This window comes from Oncorhynchus clarkii, chromosome 18 (assembly GCF_045791955.1).
Source record: "Oncorhynchus clarkii lewisi isolate Uvic-CL-2024 chromosome 18, UVic_Ocla_1.0, whole genome shotgun sequence".
NCBI lineage: Eukaryota > Metazoa > Chordata > Actinopteri > Salmoniformes > Salmonidae > Oncorhynchus > Oncorhynchus clarkii.
The window spans coordinates 32,689,022-32,705,657 of record NC_092164.1 but is presented as its reverse complement, the minus strand read 5'-3'; the positions used below and the strand labels follow the sequence as shown (position 1 = coordinate 32,705,657).

Here is a 16,636-nt window from a genome sequence, read left to right as displayed (position 1 = left end):
ACCCCCACCCCAGAGGAGAAGTGCTGGGTTCCCGCTAGAGACATCCTGGACCCAGCCCTCATCGCCGACTTCCACCGGCACCCCGGTCAACCAGGTATGCACCCATCCTCCTGGTTTTGACCCTTGCCTGTCCTGACTCTGAGCCCACCTGCCTGACCACTCTGCCTGCCCGTTTTGGACTCTGCCCTGGCTATGAACGCTTGCCTATCCCTGACCTGTCTTTTGGCTGTCCACTGGATTATAATAAATATCAGAGCTCAAACCATCTGCCTCCTGTGTCTGCATCTGGGTCTCACCTTGTGTCGTGATAGTAATATGTCATGTTTCGTGTTTTGTGTGGACCACAGAAGAGTAACTGCTGCTTTTGCATCAGCTAATGGTGATCCTAATAAAATACCAAAATACCAAAAAATGTATTAAGGAACATGATAACGCCCTGATTTTAAGGGACGTTACCAGCAGCCTGGAAACATGCCATGGTGGTGCCAATTGTGAATACAGACCCATAGCGTTGACCTATGTACTGTGTAAAGTAATGGAAGGAATGGTCACAGACTGATTAGTACATACTGTATGTTTGCGAGTAAACGTCTCTTTTCCCTGTACCAGAGCAGATTTAGGTTATGACGGTGTACCATGGACTCAGTGCTAGCACTGGACTGTGATATAAAGAAGGTACTGGCCAACAAGGAGGGAGTGATGGCGGTGTTTCTGGACGTTGAAAAGGCATATGCTCTGGAAAGGGGCACTGCTGCTGAACTTGTATGCTGCTGGGGTGCGGGGTCGCCTGTTTAATTGGATCCAGGAATTCTTGAAGAACCGTGCGATCCAGGTCTGAGTTGGTGGGGCCTATTTTGAGTCAGTGGGGACAGAGAATGGGACATGGCAGGGAAGTGTAGTTAGTCCAATTTTGTTTAATATAATGATGAATGACATGTTCCAGGATGTCGGGCCTGGTTTTGGCCTCTCCCTGTTTGCCGATGATGGGGTGCTCTGGAAAAGAGGAAGGAATATTCCGTTTGTGGTCCAGAAGGTGCAGGAGGCATTGGGAAAGCTGTTGGACTGAAAATATAGGTGGGGGTTGAGACCAATATAAAAAAAAAAGAATGTGGAGCAAGGGCTTGAAATGTATGATACACTGCTGGAACGGGTCAAGACGTTCAAATTCCTGTGGGTTTGGTTGGAAGAGAAAATGTCCTGGAGCAGTGGTTCCCAAACATTTTATAGTCCCGTACGCCTTCAAACATTCAATCTCCAGCTGTGTACCCCTTCTAGCACCGGGTTCAGCGCACTCTCAAATGTTGACATTTATTAAACTTAAGAATGAGTGTGAGTTTTTGTCGCAACCCGGCTTGTGGGAAGTGACAAAGAGCTCTTATAGGACCAGGGCACAAATAATAAAATCATAATAATCAATAACTGTGCTCTTTATTTAGCCATCTTACATATAAAACCTTATTTGTTCATCAAAAATTGTGAATAACTCACCACAAAAATCATACAATGATGGAAAAACCTGTGTGTTGTCCTTGTTAATGCAGACAGAGAAGAGCTGATCATAGCCTCAATTTTGTCCCGCACGTTGAATATAGTTGCAGAGAGTCCCTGCAATCCTAGATTCAGATCATTCAGGAGAGAAAAACAGACAAGTGTAAATTATGGTCAGTAAAGAAAACGTTAACCTCGTCTCTCAATTTAAAAAAATGTGTACTTTGCCCCTTGATAACCAGCGCACTTCTGTGTGTTGTAAAATTGTTACATGGTTGCTGTCCATATCATTGCATAGTGCAGGAAATACACGAGAGTTCAGGGGCCTTGCTTTAACAAAGTTATTAACCATTTTTCACTGTAGTGTCCAAAACGTTGTTCAAGCTGTCAGGCATTCCCTTGGCAGCAAGAGCCTCTCGGTGGATGCTGCAGTGTACCCAAGTAGCATCGGGAGCAACTGCTTACACACGTGTTACCACTCCACTATGTCTCCCTGTCATGGTTTTTGCGCCATCAGTCCAGATACAGATACCAACACATCTTGATCACTAAAGTCCGTTTGATGTCACAAAGCTGTCCAGTATTGAAAAATATCCTCTCATGTTATCCTGGTTTTCTGAAGAGGATGTCTTCCTTAATTGACCCCCCATAAATGTAACAGACATATACCATGAGCTATATATCCTGCCATGTCACTGATGTGTCGTGAAACAGTGCAGGTGTAGTATTTCTGGTTGTAGCAGTACTCTACTAGTAGAGCTGGTATGTGTCTCTATTGACACGGACCTTACTTTTTTTCTTTTTTTTTTTACAATTTATCAATATTCTAGCAAACGGAATGAGCAGCAGCTAGTTTTGGCTACATATGACACCATTAGTGGAATTCTTGCGAAAGAGTAACAGTTAACGTGATTGGTTGTTCACGATTTGACTAGGCTACCTGTATTTGACATTGGGTTGTTATTTCGCAAAACACTACATGGTTTAATTTTATTTTTGACAGTGAAATGAGGCTACTCAGGCAAGAGAAAAAATGTACCCAAATGTATAGCCCCGTTGGAAAATATAAATGGACTGTTTGAAAATATGAATCACAGGCCTCCCGTCCTGTACTGCAGCGCCAGCTGTGCCATCAGAGTCCTGGGTTCGCGCCCAGGCTCTGTCGTAACCGGAAGCGACCGGGAGGTCTGTGGGGCGACGCACAATTGGCCTAGCGTCGCCCGGGTTAGGGAGGGCTTGGTCGGTAGGGGTGTCCTTGTCTCATCGCGCACCAGCGACTCCTGTGGCGGGCTGGGCGCAGTGTACGCTAGCCAAGGTGGCCAGGTGCACGGTGTTTCCTCCGGCGCATTGGTGCGGCTGGCTTCCGGGTTGGATGTGCGCTGTGTTAAAGAAGCAGCGGCTTGGTTGGTTGTGTATCGGAGGACGCATGACTTTCAACCTTCGTCTCTCCCGAGCCCGTACGGGAGTTGTAGCGATGAGACAAGATAGTAGCTACTACAACAATTGGATACCACGAAATTGGGGAGAAAAAGGGTTAAAAAAAAAAAATAATAATAATAATATGAATCACATTTTTATTTGGCGTACCCCTGACGGCATTGCCCCAGTCTAGGAATAGCCGTCCTAGAGGATGATCCGCGTTGATCCGCTTGGTGCTGGAATATGGCCAAATGGCATTTGGATCGGCGGCAGCTACAACACTGTGGATGTTGGATGTGGTGCTAAGGTTGTGTTGTGGGGCATTTCGAACTACCCCTATCCCTGTGTTGTTGGTTGTAATTGGGGAGGTTCGTTGAGGCTGAGACGAGCTATGTACGGGGAATGACTCAACTCCCCTCGCAAGGTGTCTGTAGGGAGAGGCGTGGGAATGGGGAGGTGAGGGAAATGGAGTGAGAAGTGACCCAAGTGCAGGAATGGTGGGAGGAGTTAAGAATGGGAGGTCTGGAAGTGGGGGTCCCTGTCTGCTGGCCATAAGTTCCTCAGTGGTTCTTTGATGAAGGTTCAGTCTTCTCTGCTGAAATGATAGCACTAGTTTCGGCGTTGGGATGGGTGGAAGAAATGGGTCCTAAAGGGTTTTGTGTTCAGACTCGGCTGCTAGACTGGTCAAAGGGAATTCAAAGGCATGACCAGACCTGATAAGGTGAGTCAGAAATGGTGTAAGGTAGTTTTCTGTGGATCCCAACTCATGTAGTGGTAGGGGAAATGAGGCAGCTCTGAAGAGGGAGGAGGTAGATGTGGTGGTCCCATTAGGGGGGATGGAATTTCGGAGCATCACAGTAGAGGGGTTGACCCAGGAGTGGTAACATCAGTGAGAGAGAGAGAGGAGCGGGGAAGGCAGTTTTTCTCTATCCAGAATTCTGTGAGGAAGGTCAGTAGGAATCAGGGGCCTCTTTTATAAATGTTGCGTATGCACAAAATATGCCCCAAAACATGCATGTGCCAGTTTTCACATAAAATTGGGAAATTATAAAAAATGCATTTGACCTGAGAATGTGCTTATCCTTATTGCATTGCAAGAGGCAAAACTAGGCCGTCATTGTAAATAAGAATTTGTTCTTAACTGACTTGCCTAGTTAAATAAAAAAATATAAAAAAAGTAGCCTATTTAGTAGACTTGTGCAGGAATATTCATATAGCTTAATATAATAGCAATCATTTGCTGTTAGTGAGAAGAGTGCATTCTAAAATAATTAGAAATAGGCATCTATTTCCTATTATTTCTTTAATTTCCACGATCCTTGTACAGTAAATGCCTCACCTTTTCTAACTGTGATGGTTTCATATTTGCAAAATAGCCTATAGGCCTACTGTAATGGTTGTCATCTGGAGATAGAGAGGAGGACCAAGGTGCAGCGTGGTAAGTGTTCATGTCTTTTTAATAAACAAACTGAACACTGGAACAAAACAATACAGTACCGTGTGGCCCAAACACTCACACAGAAACAAACACCCACAAACCAAAAGTGAAACCCAGGCTACCTAAGTATGATTCTCAATCAGGGACAACAATTGACAGCTGCCTCTGATTGAGAACCATACTAGGCCGAACTCAAAAACCAACATAGAAAAACAAAGAGACTGCCCACCCCAACTCACGCCCTGACCATACTAAAACAAAGACAAAAACAAAGGAACTAAGTTCAGAACGTGACACCTACAACATCGTTGTCTCTGATTGAGAACCATACTTAGGTAGCCTGTTCCCACCTGTGTTTGTGGGTAGTTGTTTTCTGTTTTTGTGTCTGCACGCATGTATAAACACCATGGGACCACGCAGCCGTCATAGCACTTAGGAAGGAGACGCATTCTGTCTCCTAGAGCTGAACATACTTTGGTGCGAAAAGTGCAAATCAATCCCAGAACAACAGCAAAGTACTTTGTGAAGATTCTGGAGGAAACAGGTACAAAAGCATCTACATCCACAGTAAAACGAGTCCTATATCAACATAACCTGAAAGGCCGACCAACATGGAAGAAGCCACTGCTCCAAAACCACCATAAAAAAAGCCAGACTACGGTTTGCAACTGCACACGGGGACAAATATAGTGGGGAAACACACAGATGGGAAATGTGAGGTCAGGAAATGTGAGGATTGTGGGGAGGTAGAGACTGTGAAGCATGTCATGTTATATTGTAGTTGGTATGCTAAGCATAGGAAGACATTTTCTGTGAGCTGGCTGAGTCGGGTGTAACCACATTTAAGCTTGTAACAATTGTGTACTCAAAACGACATGCAGAGAAAAATGGCAAGGAAGCTGTTGTCGTTTCCCTATTCCACCGGCCTGCACCTACGGGTGACGTTTTTAAAAAAATATTTAAATGTGTAATTCGCACTCCGACCTGAGAAAGGCAGCAATACAGCACAAGAAGACGAAGCAGAAGGGGACGATGATTATACTGATACCACCGATACCCCGGCTGTAACAACATTCAGCCGATTCATAGCTAGTTGTGGCTACAACGGGGTGTACTGTTACATACAGTTTAGGGCCCGGAGTTTTAGGGGGTTGATGCTTTATAACATTTTCAATGATGGTGAAACTCTAAATAAACATTTTAGACACCACTAGAAGAAGACAGTGAAGTGGCATTTCAAGGATACCTCTAAGAAATATTTTCGTTCCGTTCTGCCATTGCTTTGGAAACTAGCTTACGTTAGCATGCTAGCTTATAGCTAGCATTTGTGAGGTTGTGGAGGCGTAAACGAGAGAAGGGGGATTGCAAACGCTCTTTTGTTTTTTAGTTCACAGTTATCTTTCGGTTATATTGTATTTATTTTTCTAGTTTACATTCAGTGACATTTATGTGCGATTTCAATGTTGGTAATGAAACGTCATTTTGCTAACCCAGCTAGCTATCTTTGTTAACGATAGCTAACGTTTGCGTTGAACACTAACATTAGCTAGCTAGCTAACACAAAGGGGAATTCTAGTAGCTAACGTGAGCTAGTTAACGGTGGAGTTGACTGTATTGCTAGCAATGCCTTTGTATTTTCCTCTGTTCTGGAACAATGCATAACACAAAGGTTAATATCATACTAGGATATGGGGTGGCACGTATATCTACACATGTAATGTGACGATGGATTAATATTGGCTAGGAATAGATAGATAGCTTACATTAGAGTAATCGTTAGCTAGCAGTTAGCTAAACATTCAATGTCGCTATTTTGTTGTTATGCTAACTAACTAGCCAGCCAGTTACAACGCACTGTTGCGTTCAACGGTCTGATTGCAGTATTTTGTCAAGACGGCTATATTATTGTTTCTTCATTGTCATCTAGCTAGCAAGATAACTTTATAAGATCTGTATTGGCTGTATAATTGATTGTCAATCACTGTAGGTTGTCTGGCCAGACAGGAATTGGCAAACGTTAGTTAAAATAACTTTAAATCCGTAGTAATCTCATTTGTTGCTTTTGTTTTTGTCACTACCTAAATATTTTTGGGACACCAAAGAAGAGAGCTTGCCTAGTTACATTTTTGGGAACATTGTAACAAGTAATAAAGTAGTAACAAATATAATTAGGCCTAGTTCATTAGCTATAATGGCCTACTACACTTTGAGCTCAAATGGGATTTCATCTTCATCGTGGATCTCTCTACACATGGTCCTCCTCATATTCACTGGTAAGTATTTAATAGCTAAATATTTGTTACCACTCTCATACAATCTATACCACAGCAACTCAAACACACTCAAGCACACAGCAGGATATGGTCATTTCCATCTAAAAGGACCCATGAGCACTGACGTAGCTCAGTTGGTAGAGATAAGACAGGGTTGTGGGTTCGATTCCCATGGTGAACCAGAATGAAAATGTATGCTCTAGGTCGCGTGTGCTAAATGACTAAAATGTAACATGAAGTTTTTAGGAGCATATAACTTTTGGTGTCAAATAGAATCTAAGAGTGTATAATTTTGGGAGATTCACACAATGCTATATTTATTGTGATTCGATACTGGGATTTTCTTGCGATTTGATGTTCCAATCATATTGCTCACTACAGTGCATTCGGAAAGTATTCAGACCCCTTGACTTTTTCCACAATTTTTAACTTTACAGCCTTATTCTAAAATGGATTAACTATTTTTTCCCATCACCAATCTTCACAGAATACCACATAATGACAAAGCAAAAACAGGTTTTTAGACATTTTTGCAAATGTATTAAAATTAATAACAGAAATGTCATATTTGCATAAGTATTCAGACCCTTTGCTATGAGACTCATTGAGCTCAGGTGCATCATGTTTCCATTGATCATCCTTGAGATGTTTCTACAACTTGATTTGATTCCCCCTGTGATAAATTCAATTCATTGGACATGATTTGGAAAGGCACACACCTCTCTATATACAGTCCCACAGTTGACAGTGCATGTCAGAGCAAAAACCAACCCATGGGTTCGAAGGAATTGTCCGTAGAGCTCAGAGACAGAATTGTATCAATGCACAAATCTGGGGAAGGGTACCAAAACATGTCTGCAGCATTGACGGTCCCCAAGAACACAGTGGCCTCCATCATTCTTGAATGGAAGAAGTTAGGAACCACCAAGACTCTGGCTGCCTGGCCAAACTGAGCAATCGGTGGAGAAGGGCCTTAGTAAGGGAGGTGACCAAGAACCAGATAGTCACTCTGACAGCGTTCCTCTGTGGAGATGGGAGAAGCTTCCAGAAGGACAACCATCTCTGCAGCACTCCACCAATCAGGCCTTTGTTGTAGAGTGGCCAGACAGAAGCCACTCCTTAGTAAAAGGCACATGACAGCCTGCTTGGAGTTTGCTAAAAGGGCACCTAAAGGATTCAGACAGTGTTAAACAAGATTCTCTGTTCTGATGAAACCAAGATTGAACTCTTTGACATGAATGCTAATCGTCATGTCTGGAGGAAACCTGGCACCATCCCTACGGTGAAGCATGGTGGAGGCAGCATCATGCTGTGGGGATGTTTTTCAGCGGCTGGAACTGGGAGACTAGTCAGGATCGAGACAAGGATGAACAGAGCAAAGTTCAGAGAGAACCTTGATGAAAACCTGCTCCAGAGCGCTCAGGACCTCAGACTGGGGCAAAGGTTCACCTTCCAACAGTACAACAACCCTAAGAACACAGCCAAGACAACGCAGGTGTGGCTTTGGGACAAGTCTCTGAATGTCCTTGAGTGGCTCAACCAGAGCCTGGACTTGAATCCTATCGAACATCTCTGGAGAGACCTGAAAGTAGCTGTGCACCGATTCTCCCCATCCAACCTGACAGAGCTTGAGAGAATCTGCAGAGAAGAATGGGAGAAACTCCCCAAATACAGGTGTGCCAAGATTGTAGCGTCATATCCAATAAGCCTCAAGGCTGCAATCACTGCAAAAGGTGTTTCAACAAGGTACTGAGTAAAGGGTCTGAATCCTTATGTAAATGTGATATTTCTGTTTTTTTTTATAGATTTGCAAAAATGTCTAAACCTGTTTTTGCTTTGTCGTTATGGGGTATTGTGTGTAGATTGATGGAAAAAATAACATTTAATCAATTTTAGAATAAGGCTGTAACGTAACAAAATGTGGAAAGTCAAGGGGTCTGAATAATTTCCCGAATGCACTGTATATGTCTGCTGCAGAGACACAAGAAAATGAGTTTTGATCAGTCATGGAAATAAGTGCTGAAAACATGTTGGCACACTATTTAAAAAACTGTAGAATAAGTTATAGGATGAAAAATACCTGAATTTCGGCGCAGGTACAGCCGACTAGTGCTAGCTAACGCTACCTGGCATTTTCTTTTTTTACAAATCTATATTTGAGTCTTGGTATCGATAAAATCTTGTCCAAATTATATCGCCGTTTGTAACTGCCGATTACCTCCCCACCATCACTTTCCAAATCCCCACATATCTTAATGACATTTTGTTATTTCTCTCCGGCATGAGGGAGAATTATGAAAGTTCACAGAAGTAATAAGTATAGGTAGACCTACCGGTTAGTTTGTGTTTTTACTGATAACAATGTTGTCTATGAATCGGTAACAGTGACTGAAAAATCTGCAACAAAATTATTGCAATTGAATTGGCCACAATGGGGAAATCATAGTAATCCCAAACCACAGTTGCAGTAGAGTATTGTACAGTAGAGTACAAATGAGTAGGATACAGTATAATGTAATATACTGTACTGAACTCTACTTTTCTGTACTCTACTGAATTGTACTCTACTGTAACAGGGGTCGCATTAACACAGAATTCTGCGTATTTCAAATTAAAGATACAGATAAAACACTAAATAAATATATTTCTGTGTTGTGTAAGCACAAATCTAAAATGCTTCTTATTGTAATATCTGCTCGACTTTAAAAAAATGTTGTGCTTCAGTTGCACTTTTCCGCTCGGATGAGAAATCTGTGCTCTCGTTGTCAGACTAAGCAAATTCACGTATTCACGAACGGGCATTCTATCAGCAGACAGCACTCCGATGTGCTAATTTTCTGTGTGTACTTTTATCCGGTAAAATGCAAGATTAACTTCAAGCAAAGCATTAGGATATGTAGATGGTTACAATCATTCTATGATAAACATTATAAATGTGATGCACATGCTTCGTTTTGCAAAAAATACCTTGCTTTTTCATTGTAAGCTAATTTATTTGTGTGGCTGCTAGCCAAATAGCATTACACTTCTAACGGATGAAAATGGAGCTATTTTCTGCCAAATGTTTGGCATTAATTTATTTTGTGTGATGAAAATCTTTAGTTGCATGTCCATGATCACGGTTGACTTTTAATATAAAACACTGATTTTTTTTGATGGTCTGCTGTGCTAATGAGGTCGGCCCCCAAACAAGATCAAATTTGGTTGGTTCAGAACAGACTTAATATCTACCAATCTTAGACATGACTATGTTCAACAAGTTTGGACATCACAGTATAGCACAGTAGAATACAGCAGACTATGGACATCACAGTATAGCACAGTAGAATACAGCAGACTATGGACATCACTGTATAGCACAGTAGAATACAGCAGACTATGGACATCACAGTAGAATACAGCAGACTATGGACATCACAGTATAGCACAGTCGAATACAGCAGACTATGGACATCACTGTATAGCACAGTAGAATACAGCAGTATTCTACTGTGCTATACTGTGATGTCCAAACTTGTTTAACATAGTCACGTCTAAGATTGGTAGATATTAAGTCCGTTCTGAACCAACCAAATTTGATTCTGTTTGGGGTCTGACCTCATTAGAATAATAGCCTGTGTGTAGAATAATACCCAAACATGCAATGGAGGATATTACATTTTTCTACCTTTGTACATCACCATGAAGAGAATGACATTCATGGGTCTTTCTATAAATAATAGGGCCAATGTGTCACATTGGGATCAACATTTTAAATGGGGAAAAAAAAGATTTTCATGCAGTTCCACATGTGTACTTAGAAGAATAAAAGTGAATATGCAAATTGTCCCATAACTCCACCTATATAACAACATAGGGCTAGGATTTCAATGTTATACAATGGTATAATTCGTATAATTGTACATATATGGCCTAATATAGAACCCCCGCACCTCTCCCAGCATACAAAAAGTAGCCATGGTCACGTGTCATTCTGAAAATTCCTTCCTGGATCAGATGATGTGTGAAAATGTCACGGTGTAACTATTTTGCATAATTAAGAAAGAACCACCTTAATGAAAATATAGATTTAAGTTTTAAGTATCAAGGTAAGGTGACTCGGTTAGAAACATTCAATTTTGCAATTTCATACATCATTTGGAATTTGTGTGCCCATGAAAACTTTTTCACCTGTAACAACACAAGGAGATACAAAATGTTACGTAGTTACACTGCATTTATGGGATCTCTATACAAAAAAACTGTCCACCAGCTGTATCCAGGATTCTTACAGGGTTCAACTTCAATGTCAAATTTAACTGCTTAAAATGTATGACAATAATTTACACTGTCATAAATGCAAGGACAAAAAAGTCATGTTTTATGTCACACGATTTTGGACAATCCGTCAAGACAACCATGATAAAGGCTTAAACAGGTTTTAAATCAACTCTTGAATTTGGTTGAATATAGCTATGATCCCCCTTATATCTTCATGTAATGAATGACGTGAAGAAAAAAAAACGGCACATTGACTTGTCAACAGCTGAAACAAGTTGTCCAGTGTAGGAAATCCTCACTGGTACCCTAGTTAATAGAAAGGACCTCATAATTATGCATATCTGTATAGTACAGATCAAGGACCCATGATGTCATTATTTTACCATAAATATGTTACCGGGTGTTGATCCACTTCACTTTACTGAAGTTCAATAGCCAAAAATGTCCTGAACAAAATATAAACGCAAAATGAAACAATTTAAAAGATTTTACTGAGTTACCGTTCATATAAGGAAATCAGTCAATTTAAATAAATAAATTAGGCCCTAATCTATGTATTTCACCTAACTGGGAATACAGATATGCATCTTTTGATGCAGATATAAAAAAAGAAAGGTCATGATTAAAAAAAAACAGTATCTGGTGTGACCACCATTTGTCTAATGCAGCGCGACACATCTCCTTCGCATAAAGTTGATCAGGCTGTTGATTGTGGCCTGTGGAATGTTGTCCCACTCCTCTTCAATGGCTCTGTGAAGTTGCTGGATATTGTCGGGAACTGGAACACAACTGTCGTACACGTCAATCCAGAGCATCCCAAACATGCTCAGTGGGTGACGTCTGCAGAGTATGCCGGCCATAATAGAACTGGGAAATGTTCAGCTTCCAGAAATAGTGTACATTATCATACTGAAACAAGAGTTGATGGCAATGGATAAATGGCACGACAATGAGCCTAAGGATCTCGTGTTCGTTGTCCGTAGCTTATGCCTGCCCATACCATAACCAAACAGCCACCATGGGGCTCTCTGTTCACAACGTTGGCATCAGCAAACCGCTCACCCACACAACGCCATACACGTGGTCTGCAATTGTGAGGCCGGTTGAACGTACTACCACATTCTCTAAAACGACATTGGATGCGGCGTACGGTAAATAAATTAACATTACATTCTCTGGGAACAGCTCTGGTGGACTTTCCTGTAGTCAGCTTGCCAATTGCACACTCCCTCAACTTGAGACGTCTGTGGCATTATGTTGTGTGACAAAACTGCACATTTTAGTGGCCTTTTATTGTCCCCAGCACAATGTGCACCTGTGTAAGGATCATGCGGTTTAATCAACTTCTTGATATGCCACACCTGTCAGGTGATGGTGCTCACAAACAGGGATGTAAACAAATTTGTGCACAAAATTTGAAAGAAATAAGCATTTTGTGCATATAGAACATTTCTGGGATCTTTTATTTCAGCTCATGAAACATGGGACCAACACTTAACATGTTGCGTTTTATATTTGTGTTCAGTATACCGTCAATAAGCTACAATAAAATAACAAAGGCCAAGTCGTTTATTTTGTATTTACATCCCTGTTAGTGTGCATTTAATCCGTCCATCTGACAGATGTGTCATATCAAGAAGCTGATTAAACAGCATGATTTCCCTGAACAACAAAATAAAGGGAATATGATCCATCACATCTTCCAAAAACGTTTTCAACATGCATCTGTAAAATGATAGTCTAGTAACTAAAGCTTTGGTTGTCTGTAACACCTCCCTCTGCAACTGGATCCTGGACTTCCTGACTGGCCACCCCCAGGTGGTAAGGGTAGGCAACAACACATCTGCCACACTGATCCTCAACACTGGGGCCCCTCAGGGGTGTGTACTTAGTCCCGTCCCATGTAGTCCCTGTTCACCCACGACTGCATGGCCAAATACGACTCCAACATCATCATTAAGTTTGCTGACAAGACAACAATGGTAGGCCTGATCACCGACAACGATGAGACAGCATATAGGGAGGAGGTCAGAGAACTGGCAGTGTGGTGCCAGGACAACAACCTCTCCCTCAATGTGAGCAAGATAAAGGAGCTGATTGTGGACTACAGGAAAAGGCGGGCTGAACAGGCCCCAATTAACATCAATGGGGCTGTAGTGGAGCCAGTCGAGAGTTTCAAGTTCCTTGGTGTCCACATCACCAACTAAATATCATGGTCCAAGCACAACAAGACAGTCGTGAAGTGGGCACGACAACACCTTTTCCCCTTCAGGAGACCCATTTGGCATGGGTCCCCAGATCCTCAATTCTTTACAGCTGCATCATCGAGAGCATCCTGACCGGTTGCATCACCACCTGGTATGGCAATTGCTCGGCATCTGACCATAAGGCTCTACAGAGGTTAGTGCGTATGGCCCAGTACATGACTGGTGCTAAGCGTCCTGCCATCCAGGACCTATATAATAGGCGGTGTCAGAGGAAAGCCCATCAAATTGTCCAGTCACCCAAGTCGTAGACTGGTTTCTCTGCTACCACACGGCAGGCAGCACTGGAGCACCAAGTCTAGGACCAAAAGACTCCTTAACAACTTCTACCCCCAAGCCTTAGGACTGCTGAACAATTAATCAAAACTTGCTGTTTATCTATGCATTCGCTTCACCCCTACCTACATGAACAAATGACCTTAACTAACCTGTACCCCCGCACACTGACTCGGTACCGGTACACCCTGCATATAGCCTTGTTATTGTTATGTTATTGTGTCACTTTTGATTATTTTTTACTTTAGTTTATTTGGTAAATATTTTCTTACCTCTTCTTGGACTGTTGGGGCTTGTAAGTAAGCATTTCATGGTAAGGTCTACACTTGTATTCGGCGCATGTGACAAAGTTTTGGATTTGATTTGAAGGCACTTGATTCTATGTATCATGCAACTCTTAGGTTTATTACCAACCAAAAGCATCTGACACATCACTGTGATCTCTGTAGTTCTGTTGGCTGGTCTTCGTAGACTCTACACTTAAACATTGGTATACTATGGTCTATAACCTTTTTGGGAAAACAGATGCTTTATCCCTCTTAATAGATAAGGCCAGAAAAACAATAGCAGTTACGGTCTTACTTAGTTTTAATGGTTCCTAAAATCAGAACGGATCATGTCAAAAATGGTTTTAGTTACTCCTTCTCCTTGGGCTCGCAGTTCTCTCCAGACCAGCTTGAAACTCCAGGATCTTGGTTCTTTGGAGGAGGTTAAATGTCTGGTTCACTCACGTGACTGAGGAATGTGATTGTCATTAGGATGTTTATCTATGATGCTTCTATGTTTCTGTCATTTTAATGTACTGTATATGCTTATACATTTTATAGTGTGTCTGTCTTTAAGTTATGTCTGATCTTAGTCTTAAACATTGTTCCACCCTGTTGCTGTCTTGGTTGGACCAGGTCTATCTTGAAAAATAGATTTTTATCTTAATGAGACTAACCTGGGTAACAAAAAAAACCACTGCGTCGTTTGGAAGGGTACCTAAGCAAGCATTTCACGGTAAAGTCTGCGCACGTTGTATTTGGGCGCATGTGACATAATATTTGATTTGATTGTCATTGGATGGGTTACCTTTAAATATTAATCAGCAGCACCAGGGCTCTGTGGGGGTTGTCACCTTTCTAATTATGTTATTTCAGCCCATGTGAAAGGCAGCTATTAAATTTATATCCACATTTGTTAACTGGGTCGTTCCATGTCATTTCAGCAAGCCGTAACACCTGTCATCTCAGATTGTTCTGGAATCATTTCTGTATTTAGAAACATAAGATAAACATTCCAGAAACATTTTTTTGTTGAAATATCATTTGATCTTATGCTGATTGATAGCACCAAAATTGGCATTTTAATTTATAGGATTAATATAATATTCAATAATTATAGTACCTAACATCCAATTTGGACCGAACTTTTGTTTCTAACAATGAGTTAGACATGAGGAATCCAAAGGAGTGTTGAAAAGCCATCTACGGACTCCCCCACATCCCACCCCAGCAACAAGTGTATATGGTATCAGTTCTCTATGGCTGAAAAGTAGTATGAAGATATGGCTCGGAATATTGCTTCTTCATCCTATGAAATGTAATGTTTCTTCCCCCCTCAGAGAAATTAGTAATTGAAGTTGTTGGTTTTCTGCCCCATTTAAATAATCTCCACCATTGTTAAAGGGATAGTTCACCCAAATTACATAGCATGTGCTGCTGTCATACCAGGTCAATGGACTCTTTACAGGTTAAGAAAACCAATATGTAATTTGTGTGAATTATCACTTTTGACAAAAAGGGGGTGGGTTCTTTAAAGAATCACCTAATAGGAGGAACAGCACCATTATAGTGGTCAGAACCGGGTAATATCAGGATGTAGGATGGGACATAAACCCAACATCTTAATTTACTAATTTCTCTGAACTGGGGGAAAACAACATCACCAAATTTACTGAGAACACATGACATAGGATGAAGAACCGATACTCAGAGCCGCAGCTCCATACTACTTGTGAAACATAAAGAACTGATACTATATACTCGTTGTTGGGGTGGAGATTGGTGTGGAGGGTCCGTGGGTGGCTTTTGACCATTCAAATCAGATGTTAGGTACTATTATATCTGAATCCTATAAAATGGCCAAATTGGGTGCAATCAATTAGCTTAATTTCTCTGAGCCAAAATTATATTTCAACAAAATTATGTTGCAGGAATGCTAATCTTAACGGTTTCTAACAACAGAAGCGATTTCATAACAATCTGAGATGGGGGGTGTCAACCCTCTTTCTTGTGCTTTTTGAGGTGGAACTACCCAACTAACAAATGAATGCAATATGCATACTGAGGTGTTTCCCCCCCCCCCCCCACTACCATCCATAATGGGCATGTAGGCGTAGCGGCTAGCCTTAGTTCAAAGAGTTGATTGAGGCATGAGCGATGAAGTTTTCAGAATAATATGTCATAGGTTAGTACTTCTAATTAGTTTGTGTAGTCAAATGATTCAGTCCTACAAAAACCTTGTCTTATTTACGTTTAGTCAGTTCCTAGGCTACCCCAGGGAAGGAGCAGTGGTTCTGTAGTCAAACTAGTCGTTTAACAACATTGTTTCCTTTGTTAGGACATGTTGGAGGGTTTGTCTGAAGATTATTGATGCTCTGTTCTATTGCTCACTCACAGCACCACACACCCGACATTGCCTAAATGCCCTCAGCTCACAGCTTGGCTAATAACATGGCATAAGCCTAGGGCCAGGCAGCCAAGTACTTCAAGTCTTCCATTAGCCAAGTCTTCCATGAGCCGATATATTTCTATAGGCATGTAGAATTCATTCTTTCAGTCATACATTTTTTCTTCATTTTCTATGATACTCATAACCTGCAAGATTGTTAAGCCTAGTTAGTTTTTCACTTTCCACTATTTTCCACTCAGTTGTTGACCAATGTTTACATGTGACACTTTGGGCAAGTGTAATCGTCCTCTCTAACTGCCAGTTGTTCCCATACACATTAGCCTACACACTGTCTCAAAGCTTATCAAATTCTCCTGCTGCAAGACTACAGATGTAATTTCAGTTGCCTGTTAATCGACGTGTTGTTTGTAGCCTATGTCTAAAGTCAGTCTTGGGTTTCATTGATTCAATAGGTCAATATTTGCATTTGCCCTAGAACCAGTGGACTTGCCTCAGAAGGGCCAAAGTTATGAATAAGCCCCGTTTACACAAAAGATGAGTCC

The 16,636-nt window shown here is 41.4% G+C and overlaps 1 protein-coding gene across 2 annotated transcripts in view; it reads left to right on the top strand.

Moving 5' to 3' along the window:
* The first annotated feature begins 5,362 nt into the window (after positions 1-5,362).
* The window catches only part of LOC139373347 (low density lipoprotein receptor-related protein 12), a 37,093-nt gene continuing 25,819 nt past the window's right edge, over positions 5,363-16,636 (top strand). Inside the window, exon 1 of one of the 2 annotated variants that reach the window (XM_071113760.1) lies at positions 5,363-6,618. Coding sequence is in view for 1 of the 2 variants with exons in the window: in XM_071113759.1 (XP_070969860.1) it covers positions 6,537-6,618 (82 nt within the window). In the remaining variant the exon portion in view is untranslated. The remainder of the gene's footprint in view (positions 6,619-16,636) is intronic. The other variant, XM_071113759.1, reaches the window with a different exon arrangement.